General features: G+C 37.4%; 1 protein-coding gene across 1 annotated transcript in view; it reads right to left on the bottom strand.

Annotated features, from left to right (window-relative positions):
• The window catches only part of RNF150 (ring finger protein 150), a 266,121-nt gene that overhangs the window by 100,293 nt on the left and 148,708 nt on the right, over nucleotides 1-17,120 (bottom strand). Inside the window, exon 2 of the mRNA XM_021679330.1 lies at nucleotides 6,748-6,998. Within this exon, the coding sequence (XP_021535005.1) occupies nucleotides 6,748-6,998 (251 nt within the window). The remainder of the gene's footprint in view (nucleotides 1-6,747; nucleotides 6,999-17,120) is intronic.

Here is a 17,120-nt window from a genome sequence, read left to right as displayed (position 1 = left end):
GGGCTCTCTATTCTGTTCCATTGATCTATGTGTCTGTTTTTGTGCCAGTACCATACTGTCTTGATGATGACAGCTTATACGCAAACAATGAATCATGGAACACTACATCAAAAACTAATGATGTAATGTATGATGATTAACATAAGAAAAAAAAAGAGTTGCTGCCTGTGAGGAGAGTTGGAGGAAGGGAGGTTGATAAAGGGAGTCTGAGGTGGGAAGAAATTTACTTTTAAATACACACCCTTTATTTTGCTTTATTAAAAAACCTGTGTGCATACACTATTATTGTTAATTAAAAACTGCTACATGGGAAATTATCCCCCAAGAAAGTCAGATTCTTACTCTGTAGTCTATTTATATGCCTTCCTTTTCCCATAACTCTGGAGAAAAGATGGAAAAAAGATCCCATTTTGTTTCAAACTGTGTCATCTGAGCTAAAAACCCAGTCTTTGTGAGTTATAGAATTGAGCTATTTAAATTTGGGGGGGGGGGATACTATTTTCTAAGAATTGCCTTATCTATTAAAGGTGATCCAGCTAACAACTGTCTAATACGTCACACATATTTTCTCATTTGATACCTTTTGGATGGGGCTGACACATGATCAGTCTCACTTTACACGTGAGGAAGGACAGAAGAGAAAGGCAAAGGACCTAACCTGTTGAAACTCACACAACCAGGAATCACCAGAGCACAGACTGGAATCCAGACCTGTCTAACTCCAAAGCTGGTATCTGTGACAATTACCTTGCACTAGATTTATCTTGGTTAACTGCGTTAGGAAATGTGGCACACCAGCCAAATCTCTCCACTTTCAGTTGTACCCTTATTCTCCATGTCACCATCTAAAAGACCCTGGGGTGTGAGGCTACTAACGTAAAGATTATCTAGCAAATCTTCCTCCATGGGAAACTGCAGTGAAATGATCTTCTCCAGGTACAGTAAGACATGAGGGCTAGTGATCATGTAAGATGATGGTGACTTTCCTTCAACTGTGATCTGCACAAAGCCAAGCAGAGATTGGAGAGCTCGTGTGCCTAATTCCAGTTCAGTCTCTCTTGCACATACCTGAATGGCTGGATACTTCACTAATGCAACATTAAGGCTTTTGATATTCCATTTTAGGCTGTGAGCCTACTTCTAACCTGAGAGTCAATCTTTCTGAACGGCCAGTAATGCTTTAATAAAAATAAATGACTTAAAAATATGACTTATGTTAACCTGAGGCTTATTATAGCTATAGCTTGCCCAGCTGAAGCTCTCTATTGAATGGAATGGAGCACTTTCCATCAAAGGAGAAATTTTTTTCTAAAGGAAATTATATGTTCTTATTCCATCCATCAAAGGGCCATAGTACAGTGCCTATTTTGATCAGGAAACAGTGCTAACTTTTAACATGATCCCAATTCACTGAGTGACCCTGAGGGTAACATCTTGCAATTTGAGGAAAGTTAATAAAATGGGAGCAGAGTAAAAACTGAAACCCTATGAACCACTTCCATACCATCCACTTCCAATTAGCTTTTCACATAAATCACTGAGTATGCATATGCCTAGAGACATGCAAACTCGATCTGCCTGCACAGAGTGAACTGATGACTGAAATAAGTAATCAACTAATACATTCAAGCTTAAAATTTCATGCTCGACTCAATTGCCTTATGATGATGTGGACTATCTATAGACTCAAAAATACAGGGTTACCATTTTTATTTATCAATATCAAATTAGCTAGGTATCCTAGCAATAACTGATTTATGTATGTGTAATTTCTTTATATATATAAACTTTAGCAACCAGTGAAACTGAACATATTAGTTCTATATTTTCACTGCTTTGTGTCTACCTGGTAGTAAGTGTTCACTTAAATCCCAGAAGATTCAATAAAAGTGGTAATGTGGATTTTTAAGTAGTCATCAAGGAATCTACATGATAGTAATAATGGGTACTATTCATTGAAAGCTTAAAAAGTGATTAGCATCATGTTCAGAGACTCTGAAAAATAATATACATTAACTCATATAATTTTTACTATAACAATAAGAGGAAGGTATATTTGCATTAAGTTCAGAAAACCAAAGCATGAAGAGATTAAGTAACTTGCCCATGTTTGGTAAGTGGTGGAATTGGACTACTGCATAACCACTAAAAATCATGTTTTAGAGATTTTTAATGACAGGGGAAAATGCTCAGCAATTAATTGAAAAATAGAACACAAAACTTACATGCGTATTTGTGTCTCATACATAGACACATACGCAATGACAATTTACAGAATATATATTTAGGTGGTTACAAAACCTAAAAGGTAAGATACTCAACTGTTAACTATTCCATGGGGTAATGGGTGATTTGTCTTCTCTTTTAGTATTTTTTTTTTGAATGCCAAATTTATTAGACCGAGCATGTATCATTTTGAGAATCAGAAAAGAAGCAGTAACAAATGTTTTTAGAAATTGTTCCAGAAGCTATAGCAAATTTAAACAAACCAATTGCCATAAAATAGGAAAAATCAAAGAGTTGTCCTCTTAAACAACAACTCAGACTTCACTGGCTTGCAGAAAGTTTGTACTAATACTTTAAGAATCAGCTAATTCCAGTCCTATTTAAAATGCTCTTGAGCTGGGCTATCCAATAGAACTTTCCATGATGATGGGAGTGGCTACCAAATGGCAGTACATATACAGGACATTCGAAATGTAGGTAGTGTAACTGAGAAACAGAATTTTAAATTTTATTTTATTACAACTAATTTAAATTTGAATGGTTACACATGGCTAGTGGCTATCGTGTTGGACATTGCAGACTACAAAAAATGGAGGACTACAAAAATGGAGGAAAATTTGCAAATTCCTTAAAAAAGCCAATATAACTGTTACCTCAACATGATAAAAATGTAAACTATGGATGAATTTCACATATGAATATCAGGGTAAAAAAAATACAAATACAATGTAGCATGTGTTAGAAGAATAGTATGTATGGAAGATTTAGGATGGTCTAATATTGAGAAATTCATTAATATAATACACTCCTATTAACAGATCAAGAGAAAAAACTCAGACCACAGCTGTTGAAAAGGCATTTGTTAAAATTAAACCTCCATTCCTGATTAAAAACTCTGAATGAAATAAGACTAACCCTCATTTACATAACACAAGAAAATAATGTATCTCGACCTAGAAAACTATATGGGAAAATAATAAAATGCAAAAATGATTTAAAAAATCCAATTAAACTCAGGATGTTCCCATTAAATGCTTAATGAAGAGGAATATATATATATATAGGTTTAAAATTATATTTAAACCTATATATATATAGGTTAATATAGGTTAAATTATATTTAAACCTATATATATATATAGGTTTAAAATTTTGAAAGAAGTAAATGATCACTAACTGTGCATATTATTACTGTAATCCTGATAAACTAATATAAAAACAATCACAAATACTTCAATGTAGTGGTTAAGAGCATAGACTCTAAAGCCCTGCTGTTGGTTCAATCACTGGCTCTATTAGTAACTAGCTGTGCAACACTGAGCAACCTATTTAATTCTTTTGTTTCCTCTGTAAAATGGGGACAATAAAATCCTACCAAAGGGTTGTTAAGACTATTAAGTATTCAAATATATACAGAACTCTTAGAACATGCCTGCATATAATACTAGTTAGTATTACCATTAGTATTAAGGTAATACTAAGGCATGTTATAATCATTACAAAATTATTACAAATTATAAAATATATAAACTATAAAATATGTAAATTATAATAATGTACAAAATAAAAATACAAAAATCAAAATCCTTCCTATATGAAAAAGAGTATTTCATTTATAATAGCAACACAATTATTAAATACTTAGGAATAAACACAAAAAATGTGCATGATTAAATAAGAATATTTAAAAATGTTAGTAGGGGACCGAAAGAATTGTTGAATAAAGGGCAAACATATACTAAGTAAAATTCAACAACATAAGGTTATAAATTATTCTATAAACTTAAAAAACAGATAAAAGTGATTCTAAATTTATATAAAAATAGATGTAAAAAGTGAAGGTAGAGCAATAAAGGAAGATTAGTAGGAACAGATATGAGACAATATTATAGTGCCAAAGTACTCAAAATAATATGTACTGGAGTATGAATAGATTATGGTACAGTTTCAAGGGCAGAGAAATAGAACCAAATACATATGGATATTTATTTATTTATTTTCTTAAAGAGTTTTATTTATTTGAGAGAGCAAGTGAGCGAGAGATTGAGAGAATGAATGGGGGGAGGGGCAGAGGGAGAATCTGACTCCCTGCAGAGCAGGGAGCCCGACATGGGACTCAATCCCAGGATCCTGGGATCATGACCTGAGCTGAAGGCAGATGCTTAACGACTGAGCAACCCAGGCACCCTACATATGGGTATTTAGTGTCTGCCGAATGGGGATACTGCATATGGGGGGGGATGATTAATTATTGAATAAATACCAGTTATAAAACCTGGTAGGTAGGCCATCTCAAATAAAATAATGTTGGCTCTCTATTTGATTTTTTACACTGAGATAAATTCTCTGTAGATTGATGACTTAATCATAAAAGTGAAATAAAAAGTAGTGGATGGAAATATGAGAGAATGTTTTTCTATAGTCTTGGCCTGTAGACAATTTTATTATACAAAACTCAAGAGCTATATAAAAAGATAAATTCAGTTATGTAAAACCCCCAAATCTCTGCATGGCAAAAAGCACCACAGATAAATCAAAGGCAATGACAAATTGGGAAGATAAATTAAATCTTATGTCGGTTAACTCCTTTGACTAATAGCCTTCTCTTCAATTTCTTTCACTTAACATATCAGTAAGAAAATGACCAACAACTCAACTGAAAAGTGGTCAAATAATATAAGCAGGTATCCGAGAAAAAAATTCATTTTTTCTATTTTACTTGAAAAGATGTCCAACATTATTTGTGCTAAGAAAAACATGGTACCACTTTTTTTTTTAAAGATTTTATTTATTTATTTGAGAGAGAGAGAATGAGAGAGAGCGAGTACATGAGAGGGGGGAGGGTCAGAGGGAGAAGCAGACTCCCTGCCGAGCAGGGAGCCCGATGCGGGACTCGATCCAGGGACTCCAGGATCATGACCTGAGCTGAAGGCAGTCGCTTAACCAACTGAGCCACCCAGGCGCCCTATGGTACCACTTTTAACATCAAATTGCATGCAACAAAAAGCTCTAACATTCTTTTGCTAAGGATGTGGGAAAACAGTATTATTAGTAATTACTGTCCTTATACTGTTTAAGTAGTATCATACTAATGTTATTTACATTAGTATAAATAGTATACCGTTACTTAATGTAAAAATTAATTCAACCTTTTTGGCAGACTTCAGGCAGTATCTATTATAATTTAATATATACATTATTTATATGTATATATTAAATATATTCAATAATTAAATTAATAAATTTATAAATATTTATATTTATTATAAATATACTTATATTTTATATTTATTTATAAATACATATTATATTCATATTTACATGGAAAATATATAAATATATAAAAATAAATTTAATAATTAAATTAATATATTAATTTGCTATATATTTACATATATATTTAATATATACATATATACATTATTTATATGTATATATTTTTAATATATACACACACACACACACCTTTGCTCTACCTATTAAACTTCCAGAATTTGCCTTAGAGGTATACTCACAAATGTGCTCAGTATCACATGTACATTTTTTTGTTTTTTTTTTTGTAAGAGAAAACATGTTGGTAAGAGAAACTGGTTTGATAAATGTGAAATATGGAGGAAATGAAATGTTATACAGTCATTAAAAATGAGAAGGCAGCTTAGATTGGGTGTGGAGATGAATAATTCCAAGAAGTGAGAAATAAGGGTACAGAGTTAAGAGTGCTATCATTTGTTTAAAAATGTGTGTTTGTGAGCACATAAAATATCCCTGGAAGAGAAGATATTCCAGGAAGATGGCTGGGTAACTGAGAGACAGACACAGGAAGGCAATTACTTTTAACTGCATACCATTTTATACCTTTTGCATTTTATACCATATGTATATATTATCTGTCCCCAAATTAATTGCTTTTTAAAACAGCTTTTATTTCTTATCTCCTTTTCTTCTTCCATTCTCACCAGAAAATCCTGGCTCTTCCCACACAATGTTGCCACATTAGCAGTCTCAGCTCACTCCTCTTTCTCCCTTTATTACGTGCCTAAATAAATAACTGTCCACAAAATGAGCAATAGGAATGTGGGACAAAGCACCTCATGTCGCAGAACAATACTAGTAAAACATCAAAACGTGTATTTGGAAAAGAGCTGAAAAACTATATGGCAAATGGTAAAAATGTTTACCTTGGGTGGGAGGTTAACAGGTAATTTTGGTTTTATCTTGGTATTTTCTGTGATTTCCAAAGCTTATATATATATTACTTTTTTTTTAAAAGATTTTATTTATTTATTTGACAGAGAGAGAGACTGAGCAAGAGAGCACAAGCTCTCTTGGGGGGTGGGCAGAGGGAGAGGGAGAAGCAGGCTCCCCGCTGAGCAGGGAGCCCAACAAGGGGCTCAATCCCAGGACCCCAGGATCATGTCCTGAGCCAAAGGCAGACGCTTAACTAACTGAGCCACACAGGCACCCCAATATGTATTCCTTTTATAATAATTTTTAATTTTTAAAAAACTTTTTGATACTCACCTGGTTCCTGTCCCTGGCATTTGCATATCGAAACCTCTGGATATAATAAAAGACCAGCCATGCGAGGGATATGATCATCAGGACGATGAAAGAGATGGAGACAAACACAACCGAAGTGCGGCTCACGTATTTCTGCAAGTTCCGGGTTCCAATGGTGATGTACATGGTCACCGTGATGTTCCTTTCGAGCAGGCTTACTATCTCCTTTCCTTTTGGCTCAGGAATCATTATTGCCACAATGTCTTCTACACCTGTTGTGACGGGGCAAGGAGGGGGTAACAAGGATAAGGGGAGAAGAGAGAGAGGCAGAAAGTCATAGTGAAATGTCTAGACAAAGTGAGGCATAGCCAAATAATGACCCTACTTTCGACAGTTCTATGCCAGACCTAATAGCCAGCTCTAATTCTAAGATAGAACAGCCAGAAACCGAGTCAAATGCTCAACCTCCTTCAGCTACCTTGTATATGAGAAAAGAACCCAAATTGAATTCATGACCCTTCCCACCTAGCACAGTTTACATTTCTCTGGGGGCACTTCACAGACCCCCTAGGAGGGGAGGTGGCACCTTCTACCCCGTGGGAGAAGCATAAGATGTCCAATTCTGTGCCAGCCATCTGCGAACCTTCCTTCCCCCTCACAACACTAGGAATCCTTAAATACAGATCTCTATCATTTCTAAGGCAATTTTCTCCTACATTGAGTACCCAAAGTAACCCCAAATGGGTTTCTTGACAAGCTCTAATTATTTGTAAACATTAATATCATAGGCCTCAGAACTATTTCCTGCTTATTTTATCTAGTTCAGTGCAAACAGCTTGGGTCTCCTCATACTCAGCAAAGAGAGAAGATGGAGACTGAATAATTTCAAAATGGTTTTACTTCAACTTTCAAATATTCCTACCCCCATGCCCATTATTGGACAGTGTGCAGCCAAAGTAGAAATTTTGGGGGGGTCTGAGTTACCTTGGGTCATTGTCCCTATTCTTTATGACACCAGAGGAGGCACAGTCTCTACAGGGAGTCTTTAGTAAGGATATGATACCAGCTCCAAAATGACCAACTCAATATGCCACCGTGGCTGATACTTGAACTAGAATACAGATTTCAGTTTCACCAGGGTAGGTCCTCTGGTATCACCCCAATTCATGCCCACAAAGCTCTTCGTGAGCCCTACTTCCATATGGAAATAGCCCATCACCTGGGGTCACTGCAAATTAAAGGGAGCAAATTTGCAATTAGGATGTTGCAGATACAAGGCAAAATTAAACACGGCTATAGCTGCTTCAAACTGGCCTCATTCATGTGCTGAGGTCAGTCAGCTGGATGGAACTACCAGATTACATTTGCTCAGAGAGATGCAAGCTCTTAGAGGCTACTTAGGGCTTTCACTTGACCTTGATCTCTATGCAAGTTTTCAATCCTAAATTCCTTGCTAGTATTTCACTGAATAAATACTTTAAAAGCTAACTACAGGGGCGCCTGGGTGGCTCAGTTGGTTAAGCGACTGCCTTCGGCTCAGGTCATGATCCTGGAGTCCCGGGATCGAGTCCCACATTGGGCTCCCTGCTCAGCGGGGGGTCTGCTTCTCCCTCTGACCCTTCCCCCCTCTCATGCTCTCTCTCTCTATCTCATTCTCTCTCTCAAATAAATAAATAAAATCTTTAAAAAAAATTAAAAAAAAATAAAAGCTAACTACATACCAAGGTGTATGTGTGCACTACATCAATTACATATTTTTAAAAATTTCCGAAACTTTTGTATTGGCCCAATTGTAAAATCACAAAGCCATAGAGTATTTAGATTTGGCTCTTATTTCTGGGAATTACTGAAACTGATGGCTTGAATTTCAATTTTGCAGAATTTACTGACAATTCTGATGCTCCTTCTCTTTTTTTATTTTTTTAAAGATTTTATTTATTTATTTGAGACAGAGAGAATGAGAGAGAGAGAGCACATGAGAGGGGGGAGGGTCAGAGGGAGAAGCAGGCACCCCGCCGAGCAGGGAGCCTGATGCGGGACTCGATCCAGGGACTCCAGGATCATGACCTGAGCCGAAGGCAGTCGCTTAACCAACTGAGCCACGCAGGCGCCCGCTCCTTCTCTTTTCATGTTTACTTTGGCTAATGGCTGCTTGTAGTCTGAGGTTTTTTTGAGGGATTAAGGCTACTGACAGGTTTTGTCTCTACAGAAATACGATCTCTGTGTATACTAGACTAATTTGGCCTGGGGAGGCTCATCCCAGGGCTGTAGCTCTTTTATAGGTCTTTAAGTAGTGGTAGAATAATAATTTTTCATTTAATTTACTTCCTTATTTATATTCTTAAAGCATGTCTATTCAGGACTCTAGAATTAGATTTTTGAGGATGGGATCTTGGGATTATTTATGAGACTCTGTATGCTCAGACTTGCACACATTCTACACTTTTCATTTCTAGTTCAGTCCTTTTTATTATTTATTTTTATTGAAGTACAGTGGACATCCGGTGCTGTATTAGTTTCAGATGTATAACATAGTGATCCGACCATTCAATTCTATACATGATGCTATGACCACCATGATAGGTTTTTACAATTTTTAGTGGTCAAATTTTACTAATATATTCCTTTATGGCTTCCGGGTTTGATTCTCTGCTTAGAAAGCTCTTCTCCACTCAAGATGATAGAAAGACTCATCGAAAATTGCTTCTCAAAACACGGTTTTATGTTTTACATTAAATCTTAACCCGAATGTGATTTAGTAACAGAACAATATTTATTGAGCTCTTACAATGTGATGCACAGAGAGGAGACAAACAGGATGCAGTTTATTTTCCCCCTAAACTCTCAGATGTGTTTGGATCTACTTTTGGACTTTGTTTTACAGTAAGGTTGACCTTTCTTCTGCTGAACCCGTTGCAGGCTGCTTAAGTTGTACAGCTTTTAACATCTTTATTCTCTGGCGGCCTAACTCTGTCTTTGCTAATTCTCCTCCATACAATTTTCCTTCTCTCTGCTTATCCGTAAAAGACCATAGAGTCTAACAGTGAAGAGTCAAACCCCAGCTCAGCATTTTAAAAACAGGCAACCTTTAAAAATTCAATTTCATTTACAACAGCATCCAAAACCACGAAACATGTAGGGGTACATTTACTGAAGCACTTGTAGGATCTGTACACTGAACGAAACAAGACCTAAATAAAAATAGAGATTCAGGGACCCCTGGGTGGCTCAGTCAGTTAAGTGTCTGCCTTCGGCTCAGGTCATGATCCCAGGGTCGTGGGATCGAGTCCCACATCGGGCTCCCTGCTCAGCAGGGAGTCTGCTTCTCCCTCTGCCCCTCATCCTGCTCTCGTGCTCTAACTCTCTGTCTCTCTCTCAAACAAATAAATAAAATTTAAAAAATAAAAAATAGAGATTAAAAAAAACCAAAATAACAGGCAACTAGGGGCACCTGGGTGGCTCATTGGGTTAAGCGTCTGACTTGGGCTTAGGTCATGAACTCAGGGTCCTGGGATCAAGCCCCATGTCCAGTGCTGCACTCAGTGGGGAGTCTGCTTGTCCCTCTGCCCATCCTCCTGCTCATGCTCTCCCTCTCTCAAATAAATAAATAAATAAATAAATAAATAAATAAATAAATAAATAAATAAATAAATAAATAAAATCTTTATTTTTTAAATTTAAATTCAATTAGCCAACATGTTGTACGTCATTAGTTTTTGATGTAGTGTTCAATGATTCATTAGTTGCATATAACAAAAAAATAAATAAAAATAGGCAATCAAATTTTGGATATCCACGAAGTTTTAAATCACTCATCATCCATTTTTAGGGACCTGAGAAAACACTTTCTGTTCCTGTAGGGTAAAGTATAATTAACTATTTTAAAGCATTTAAACTTAAGTTCTTAGTTAACACTGCCCATGTTGTTCATACTACTGGTGTACCTTCACGATAGAAAACAGCCACTTGGAAGGAGAAACAATGAAAGTGGCAGCTGAGGAGTTCTATTCATCTAGACCTTAAATGTATTCATCTTTCTAGGGCTGATGATGGTTAAAAAAAAAAAAAAGATAGGATTGTTGGATATTTCTCCATGTGCTTTAGGCTATGGATTACCATGAGTGGTAAAAAGGGTATGCATTTATCCCAACAGAAATAGTCATTAAGAATTTAGGTACTTAGGTTATGCAAAACCAGTACAGTGAAGTGGATCTGGATGAATTATCTGATTAGTCTTGATTATCATGCACATAATCCAGGGCAAAAGCTACCACAGGGTCTCATATGTTCAAACGAGGCATATGCACCAAGGTGAGTAATCAGATAACTCCCTGATCTTTGCTTCATTTTGAAATGTGCATCCATAGTATCAGGCTTCTTCTCCCCAGGTAAATGGTAGTGAATTGCTTCTGCGGGTGTGTGGGAGGGAGGGAGAGAGAGAAGCAGGGGTGAGGAGGGGGAGAACGCACTGAAAGCCTAAGCGATCTCAAAGTTACACGCTGCCCTGTGTATCTAATCTAGGACACACGGGAGGCTCTGAGACTCAGGGGAAGAGAAGTTAGCAGGTAGCCAATTTTGTGGGGGTAAAATCTACAGAGGCTCTGCCTGCTATTTGGGAAATTCTGTGTTTACCGTGATTCCTAGTCGCTCTAATATTGAGTGCCTTTCTTGCAAAATTATGTCAGCCGACCATTTATTTTCCTCCCAAAGGCACTTTATACTTCTGAGTGATAGCTATTATATAATTATGGTGTATTCTGGAAAAGCTCTTCGGCCGCGCGAGACAGTGTGTGCCCAGCGCACGTAGGACCTAGCGGCCAAGCAGCAGGAACACTGTATTTTTAGCGCTCCCTTTCCCAGGAGAGAGCTCAATTGCCATTATCTAATTTGGTATATGCAGATAGTAAAGGATCAAGACAAAAGTGCAGGAATCTAAAAAAATGTTTAATAACCAGAAAATCCTTGACTTATAAATTCAAAACCAGGTTGTTTAAACACTGCATTAAGACAATGTCTAGGACACCAACAGACTGTTAGGCATTTTTCAGAGCGTCAGCCCTGTTCCTCCCTGTGCAGCTCGGAGGGTGATGACATCTCTCCCAGGTCCATGTGATAAAAAAAAATCCTTTTCCAATTCTCTGTATCCTCTACAGAGGGCCTTTTAGAATTTAGGCAATAATAAGAAAAGGCCGCAGTATTCCCTTTGGAGATATTTTCTATTTATTTACTTAATATCTGTTTTTTTTTTTATAGTCAGCTCCTGATTATCATCTGTTCTTGTGACATAATGTATGTAAACTGATCTTAAAAACTGCAAAGTATCATATAAATGTAAAAAAAGCTTTTAATAAACACAGATGTAAAAATCATAAAGCATTCACAAATAGAATCTAAAAATACAGTAAAAGAATCTTCATGACCAAGTGGAATTTATTTAAGGAATGTGAGGGTGATTTAACATTAGAAAATACATTAATGCTTAACGAAGGAAAGGAACAAAGCATGTGATCCTCTTGTGTAGCTAGCTGTCCTTTAATATCTGGTCTCTTTCTCACCTATAATCTTAGTGTGTTAGCTAGGCACAGGCTGACCAGTGAAAAGTGTTAATCCCTCGACTCCCCTGCGGCTAGATGTGGCCATGTGATTAGTATTTGGCCGCTGAGATGTGAATGGAGATGATGTTTGCCACTCCGGGGTCTTATCCACAAAGGACTGAGTATGTGCTCCCCAGATTGTCTCCCCTTTTCCCTGACTTCAGCTAGAGAGATGTGGAACAGCCAGCTTCTTAGACAAGAAAGCCACATGTTGAGGATGGCACCCATTCTTGATTCTTATTAAGAACAGTATAAGGAAATGTCCTTAATGTGATAAGGATCTTCCAGAAGTAGCACATTAAATGGAGGACACATTAGAAGTTCTCCAATTCAAATCATGAATAAGACCAGGAGGAGCCAACATTTAAAGTAGAAATGGTATCTGGCACAAAGAGACAGAGAAACTAGAGTGTAAGTACTGGAAATGAAGAGTGTAAGCTGTCATTATTTCAGGAAATCACATGACCATCTAGAAAAGTCAAGATAATTCAGCTTTTGAAATTAGAAGAACATTCAGTAAATACAAGATTCAAAATCCACATCAAAAATGAAGAGCTTTCCATATACCAGGACACAATATCTAACCAGAAAATGTAATGGAAAAAATGATCTACACATAATAGCAGCAGAAGTTATAAAATATCTAAGCACATGTCTAAATAAACACTAGCCGCATATGCAGAAAACCTCAAAATAAAGTTTCTCTGAAAGACATCAAAAATTTCTGAAGCAGATTTCAACTTAACCCAGGGTTATTTAGTATTAGTATTATATACTTAGTTTCCAAACACATGTGATTTTTAAAGTTATCCATGTATAATTATTATTTTATTATTTCATTATGGTCAAGGAACATAGGCTCTTGCTATTGTTCCTTAATCATCTAATACATTTTTGGGGGATAAATGTTCCATTTGTATCCAGAAACATTGTATTCAAAGCTGTTCTTTGTTTGGTATATATATATCTCATTGATTAAGTTTATTAATTACATTCAGATTTTCCATATCTCTGCTTATTTTTTCTACTTGATTTTGAGTTTCTATGGCGAACTGCATATATGCACTCATGACGGTTCTGTCTGCTTACTCTTTTGTTGCTGGGAGGGGTCTGAGGTCATCAAGATTCTTGTTCTTTGTAAGTGGTCTGTTCTTCCTCTCTGTAACCTTTTGAAGTTATATTTGAGAATAGTCTTGGATGCTTTTAAATGTTACTGTGTCTATTTATGAGTATTCATCAGTTAGTCTGGTAGCACACCAGTGCCCCCTTAACCGTGGTTTCGATGAACCTGCAGTTAACTGCAGTCCAGAACGCCCCGACGTATCATCAGAAGGCCCACTGTAGCCTAACACTACACCACAATGCCTACGTCATTCACCACACTTCATCTCTTCATGCAGGCATTTTATCATCTCACACTGTCATAAGAAGAAGGGGGAGTACAGTACAATAAGGTATTTTGAGAAAGAAATACATTTTATTATGGTATACTGTTATAATTCTTCTATTTCATTATTAATTACTGTTGTTACTCTTTTATTGTGCCCAATTTCTAAATTAAGCTTTATTATAGTTATGTGTAGGAAAAAACATAGTGTATATAGGGTTTGGTACTATTCACAGTCTTGTATCCCCTGGGGGTCCTGGAATGTTCCCCTGCAGTTAAGGGGGAATTACTGTACACGAACACTTTCAATCTGAGGGATTTCATTCTTTTCTTTATGTCTAAAACATCTGTCTTCATACTTTATTCAAATATTTCCTTCAATATTTTTTCTCTCCTGTGATTCCTATTATCCTCTTGGTGGCATTCATTCTGTTAGCTATATTTTTATACTTTCCCCCCTCATTTAAAAAAAACTTTTTATTTTGAAATGATTATAGACTAATATTGGCAAATGTAGGGCACAGAGGTCCCAAGAACACATACATCTCCCAACTTCCCCCAATGGTGGCATGTCGCATATTACAGTGCATTATCAAAACAGGAAATTGGCTGGCACAATATAATTCACCAGATTACAGGACTTAGACTTCACCAGTTTGGGCATGTGCAGAGTTTTAAAAGGTCTTTGTGTAAAATTCCGTGATATTTTATCACACATGTGGAGTCATTCTTATCACTACCACAATTAAAATATTGAAATATTCCATCATCAAAAAGAACTGCCTCCCCCTCTCCTTTCTCTTCCCTAACCTCTGACGTCCACTTACCTATTCTCCATCTCCAGAATTTTATCATTTCTAGAATGTTATATAAATGGAATCATACAGTAACACTTTGATATTCGCTTTTTTTTTTTTTTAACTCAGCATAATGCCCTTAACATTGATCCAAGCTGTTGCATGTCTCAGTAATTCATTCCTTTTTACCTATGAATGGTATTCTATGGTATGGAATATTTAACCACAGGTTAACTATTCACCGATTGTTGGACATAGGGGTTATTTCCAGTTTGGGACTATTAAGAATAAAGCTGCTATAACCATTAGTTCACAAGTGTTTGTGTGAATGTAAGTTTTCATTTCCCTGGGATGAATGCCGAGGAGTGCGATTGTTAGGTTGTATGGTATCTACATGTTTAGTTCTTTAAAAGAAATTGCCAAATTGCTTTCCAGAGTGGCTGTATCATTTTACATTCCCACTGGTAATGTGTGAGTGATCCAGTTTCTCAGCATCCTTGCCAGTACTTGGAATTACCACTAATTATTTTATTTTTTTTATTTTAGCCCTTCTAATTGGTATATAGTGGTATTTTCACTGTGTCTTTTATAATTTCTAAAGAGAAATTATAATCTGATTATAATCTGTTCTGGCTGACTGTGGAAGAGTCTCTCAAGCTCATCTTCCAGCTCATGAATTTGTCTTTCGTTGTATCCATTCTGTATTTTATCTCATTTATTGTGGTCTTTATTTAAACTGTTGAATTTTTCATACTAAATGTTTCCTTTAAAAAAAAAAAAACAGGGGCGCCTGGGTGGCTCAGTCGTTAAGTGTCTGCCTTCGGCTCAGGTCATGATCCCGGGGTCCTGAGATCGATCCCCGCGTCGGGCTCCCTGCTCAGTGGGGACCCTGCTTCTCCCTCTCCTACTCCCCCTGCTTGTGTTCCCTCTCTCACTGTGTCTCTCTCTGTCAAATAAATAAAATCTTAAAAAAAAAAAAAAAAACAACTTCTGGCTTCTTTTTTCTTTGAATAACTTCCACTGAATAGAAGCTTCTCTTACTTAATATTTGTGGCCCATCTTTTCACTCTTTCTCAGCCGGTATCTGCTCACTCTGTACTTTCTCTAATAATGGTGGTACTCCTCAGCTCATATTCTCTACCTGTGAGTTCCTATTTCCCTGGTGGAATCAGCTACTCTGTCCACTCATGTTTTCTGTGGGAAAACCTAAGGCAGGGGCCCTTGTTCTGTTCCTCCAGGAGATTAAGGAGAGGTATGGATAAGCTCAGGTGGCCCCAAGGACAAGCAGTGCCTCCTCCCATTAGGCAGGTTCTCCGCAATACTGAAGACTGCTCGCCCCCCTCTCAGGGGCCCCATCCCCTTGGCCTGAGGCACCGCTGAAGTTCAGGCCTCCCCAGTCAGGAATTATCTCCCAGGTCCCTGTAGCTCTGCCTATGATCTGATCCAACTCCATTTCCCACCTGCAGCCTGCTTCTCAAACCTCCCTCTACGACTCTCAGAAACTTGAGTTTCTCATCAACAAAGCCCCTGATAGCTAGCTTCCATCTCTTCTTAGGATGATTCCTTTGCTTCTTTGCTTTGATTGATCTGGCTGCCTTAGAAGGACACTAGTTTCTCTGCGCTATGATTAAGGGGAAAGGTAGTTTTCATTTTTATTTATTTTTATTAAACCATCCTCCACATACCTCAGAGCCTGAAGACAGTGTGGTGTCTGTGTTCTACTTTGTTACTTCTAGACTGTTACTCCCGGTAACGGAGTTCCGTCTTTGAGACAAACTTTGAAAGCCGCTTGTCTTTGAGATTCTTTCCACCCGCGTTTCCAACCCTGTCTCTCATCTCCTTGCCTGGTCTACCAATCTCCTGTTCATCTCTTTTATCACCCCCTTTAGCTCCTGGCTCGTAACATTCATCCTCCTTGGGCTGGCATTTTAGTATTCACACGGATAAGACGCCCACTACTCTGGCCTGTCAGTTGTTTGCTCTTCTCTTCTCCATCCATCTTCCTTTTCCTCTAGTCCTTCTCAAGACACACATTATTACCCTGTACCTTGTCATTACTAGGAAACTGCACCACCTCTGAAATCCCAATTTCAAAGATGTCACGTTCCCAATGCCCCTTCCTCTTCTTCTAGCTCTCTTTGCACAGGTACCTCCCCACCCATGACCAGCCCCCTACTCCACTTTTCTTACTGCCCATCAGCTCTCTCCTGGCTTCATTTCTGTCCTTACCCATCTATCCTAATCTCAACATAGGTCATATGGTCCATCGTTATCAGAAATCCTCTAAAAATACCCTTAGCTCCCTTGCTCTTCTATTTCTCCACAGAACGTGCCCTACAAGATGTGCTTTTCTATGCCTCCACTTTATCACATGAACACTGCTAAGAGAAAAATCTCATGAGTCATCTGTTTTCGCTTCAAATTTACGATCCCTTTCCACAAATGAACACCTAACACTGCCTATCCTATTCGGTTCTGGACCTGCTCTCCCTTTGTCCAAATGATGACCTCAGATTTACATCTCTCCTCAAATCTCCTGTGCCTCTTCCCACCCACATTCTCAGTTAGTGATCTTACTGTAGGAGTCTCTGAGAAAAAAATACCCACCAGAGGGAA

The sequence above is a fragment of the Neomonachus schauinslandi genome, chromosome 2 (assembly GCF_002201575.2).
Source record: "Neomonachus schauinslandi chromosome 2, ASM220157v2, whole genome shotgun sequence".
Lineage (NCBI taxonomy): Eukaryota > Metazoa > Chordata > Mammalia > Carnivora > Phocidae > Neomonachus > Neomonachus schauinslandi.
This window is presented reverse-complemented; position numbering and strand designations above follow the sequence as displayed.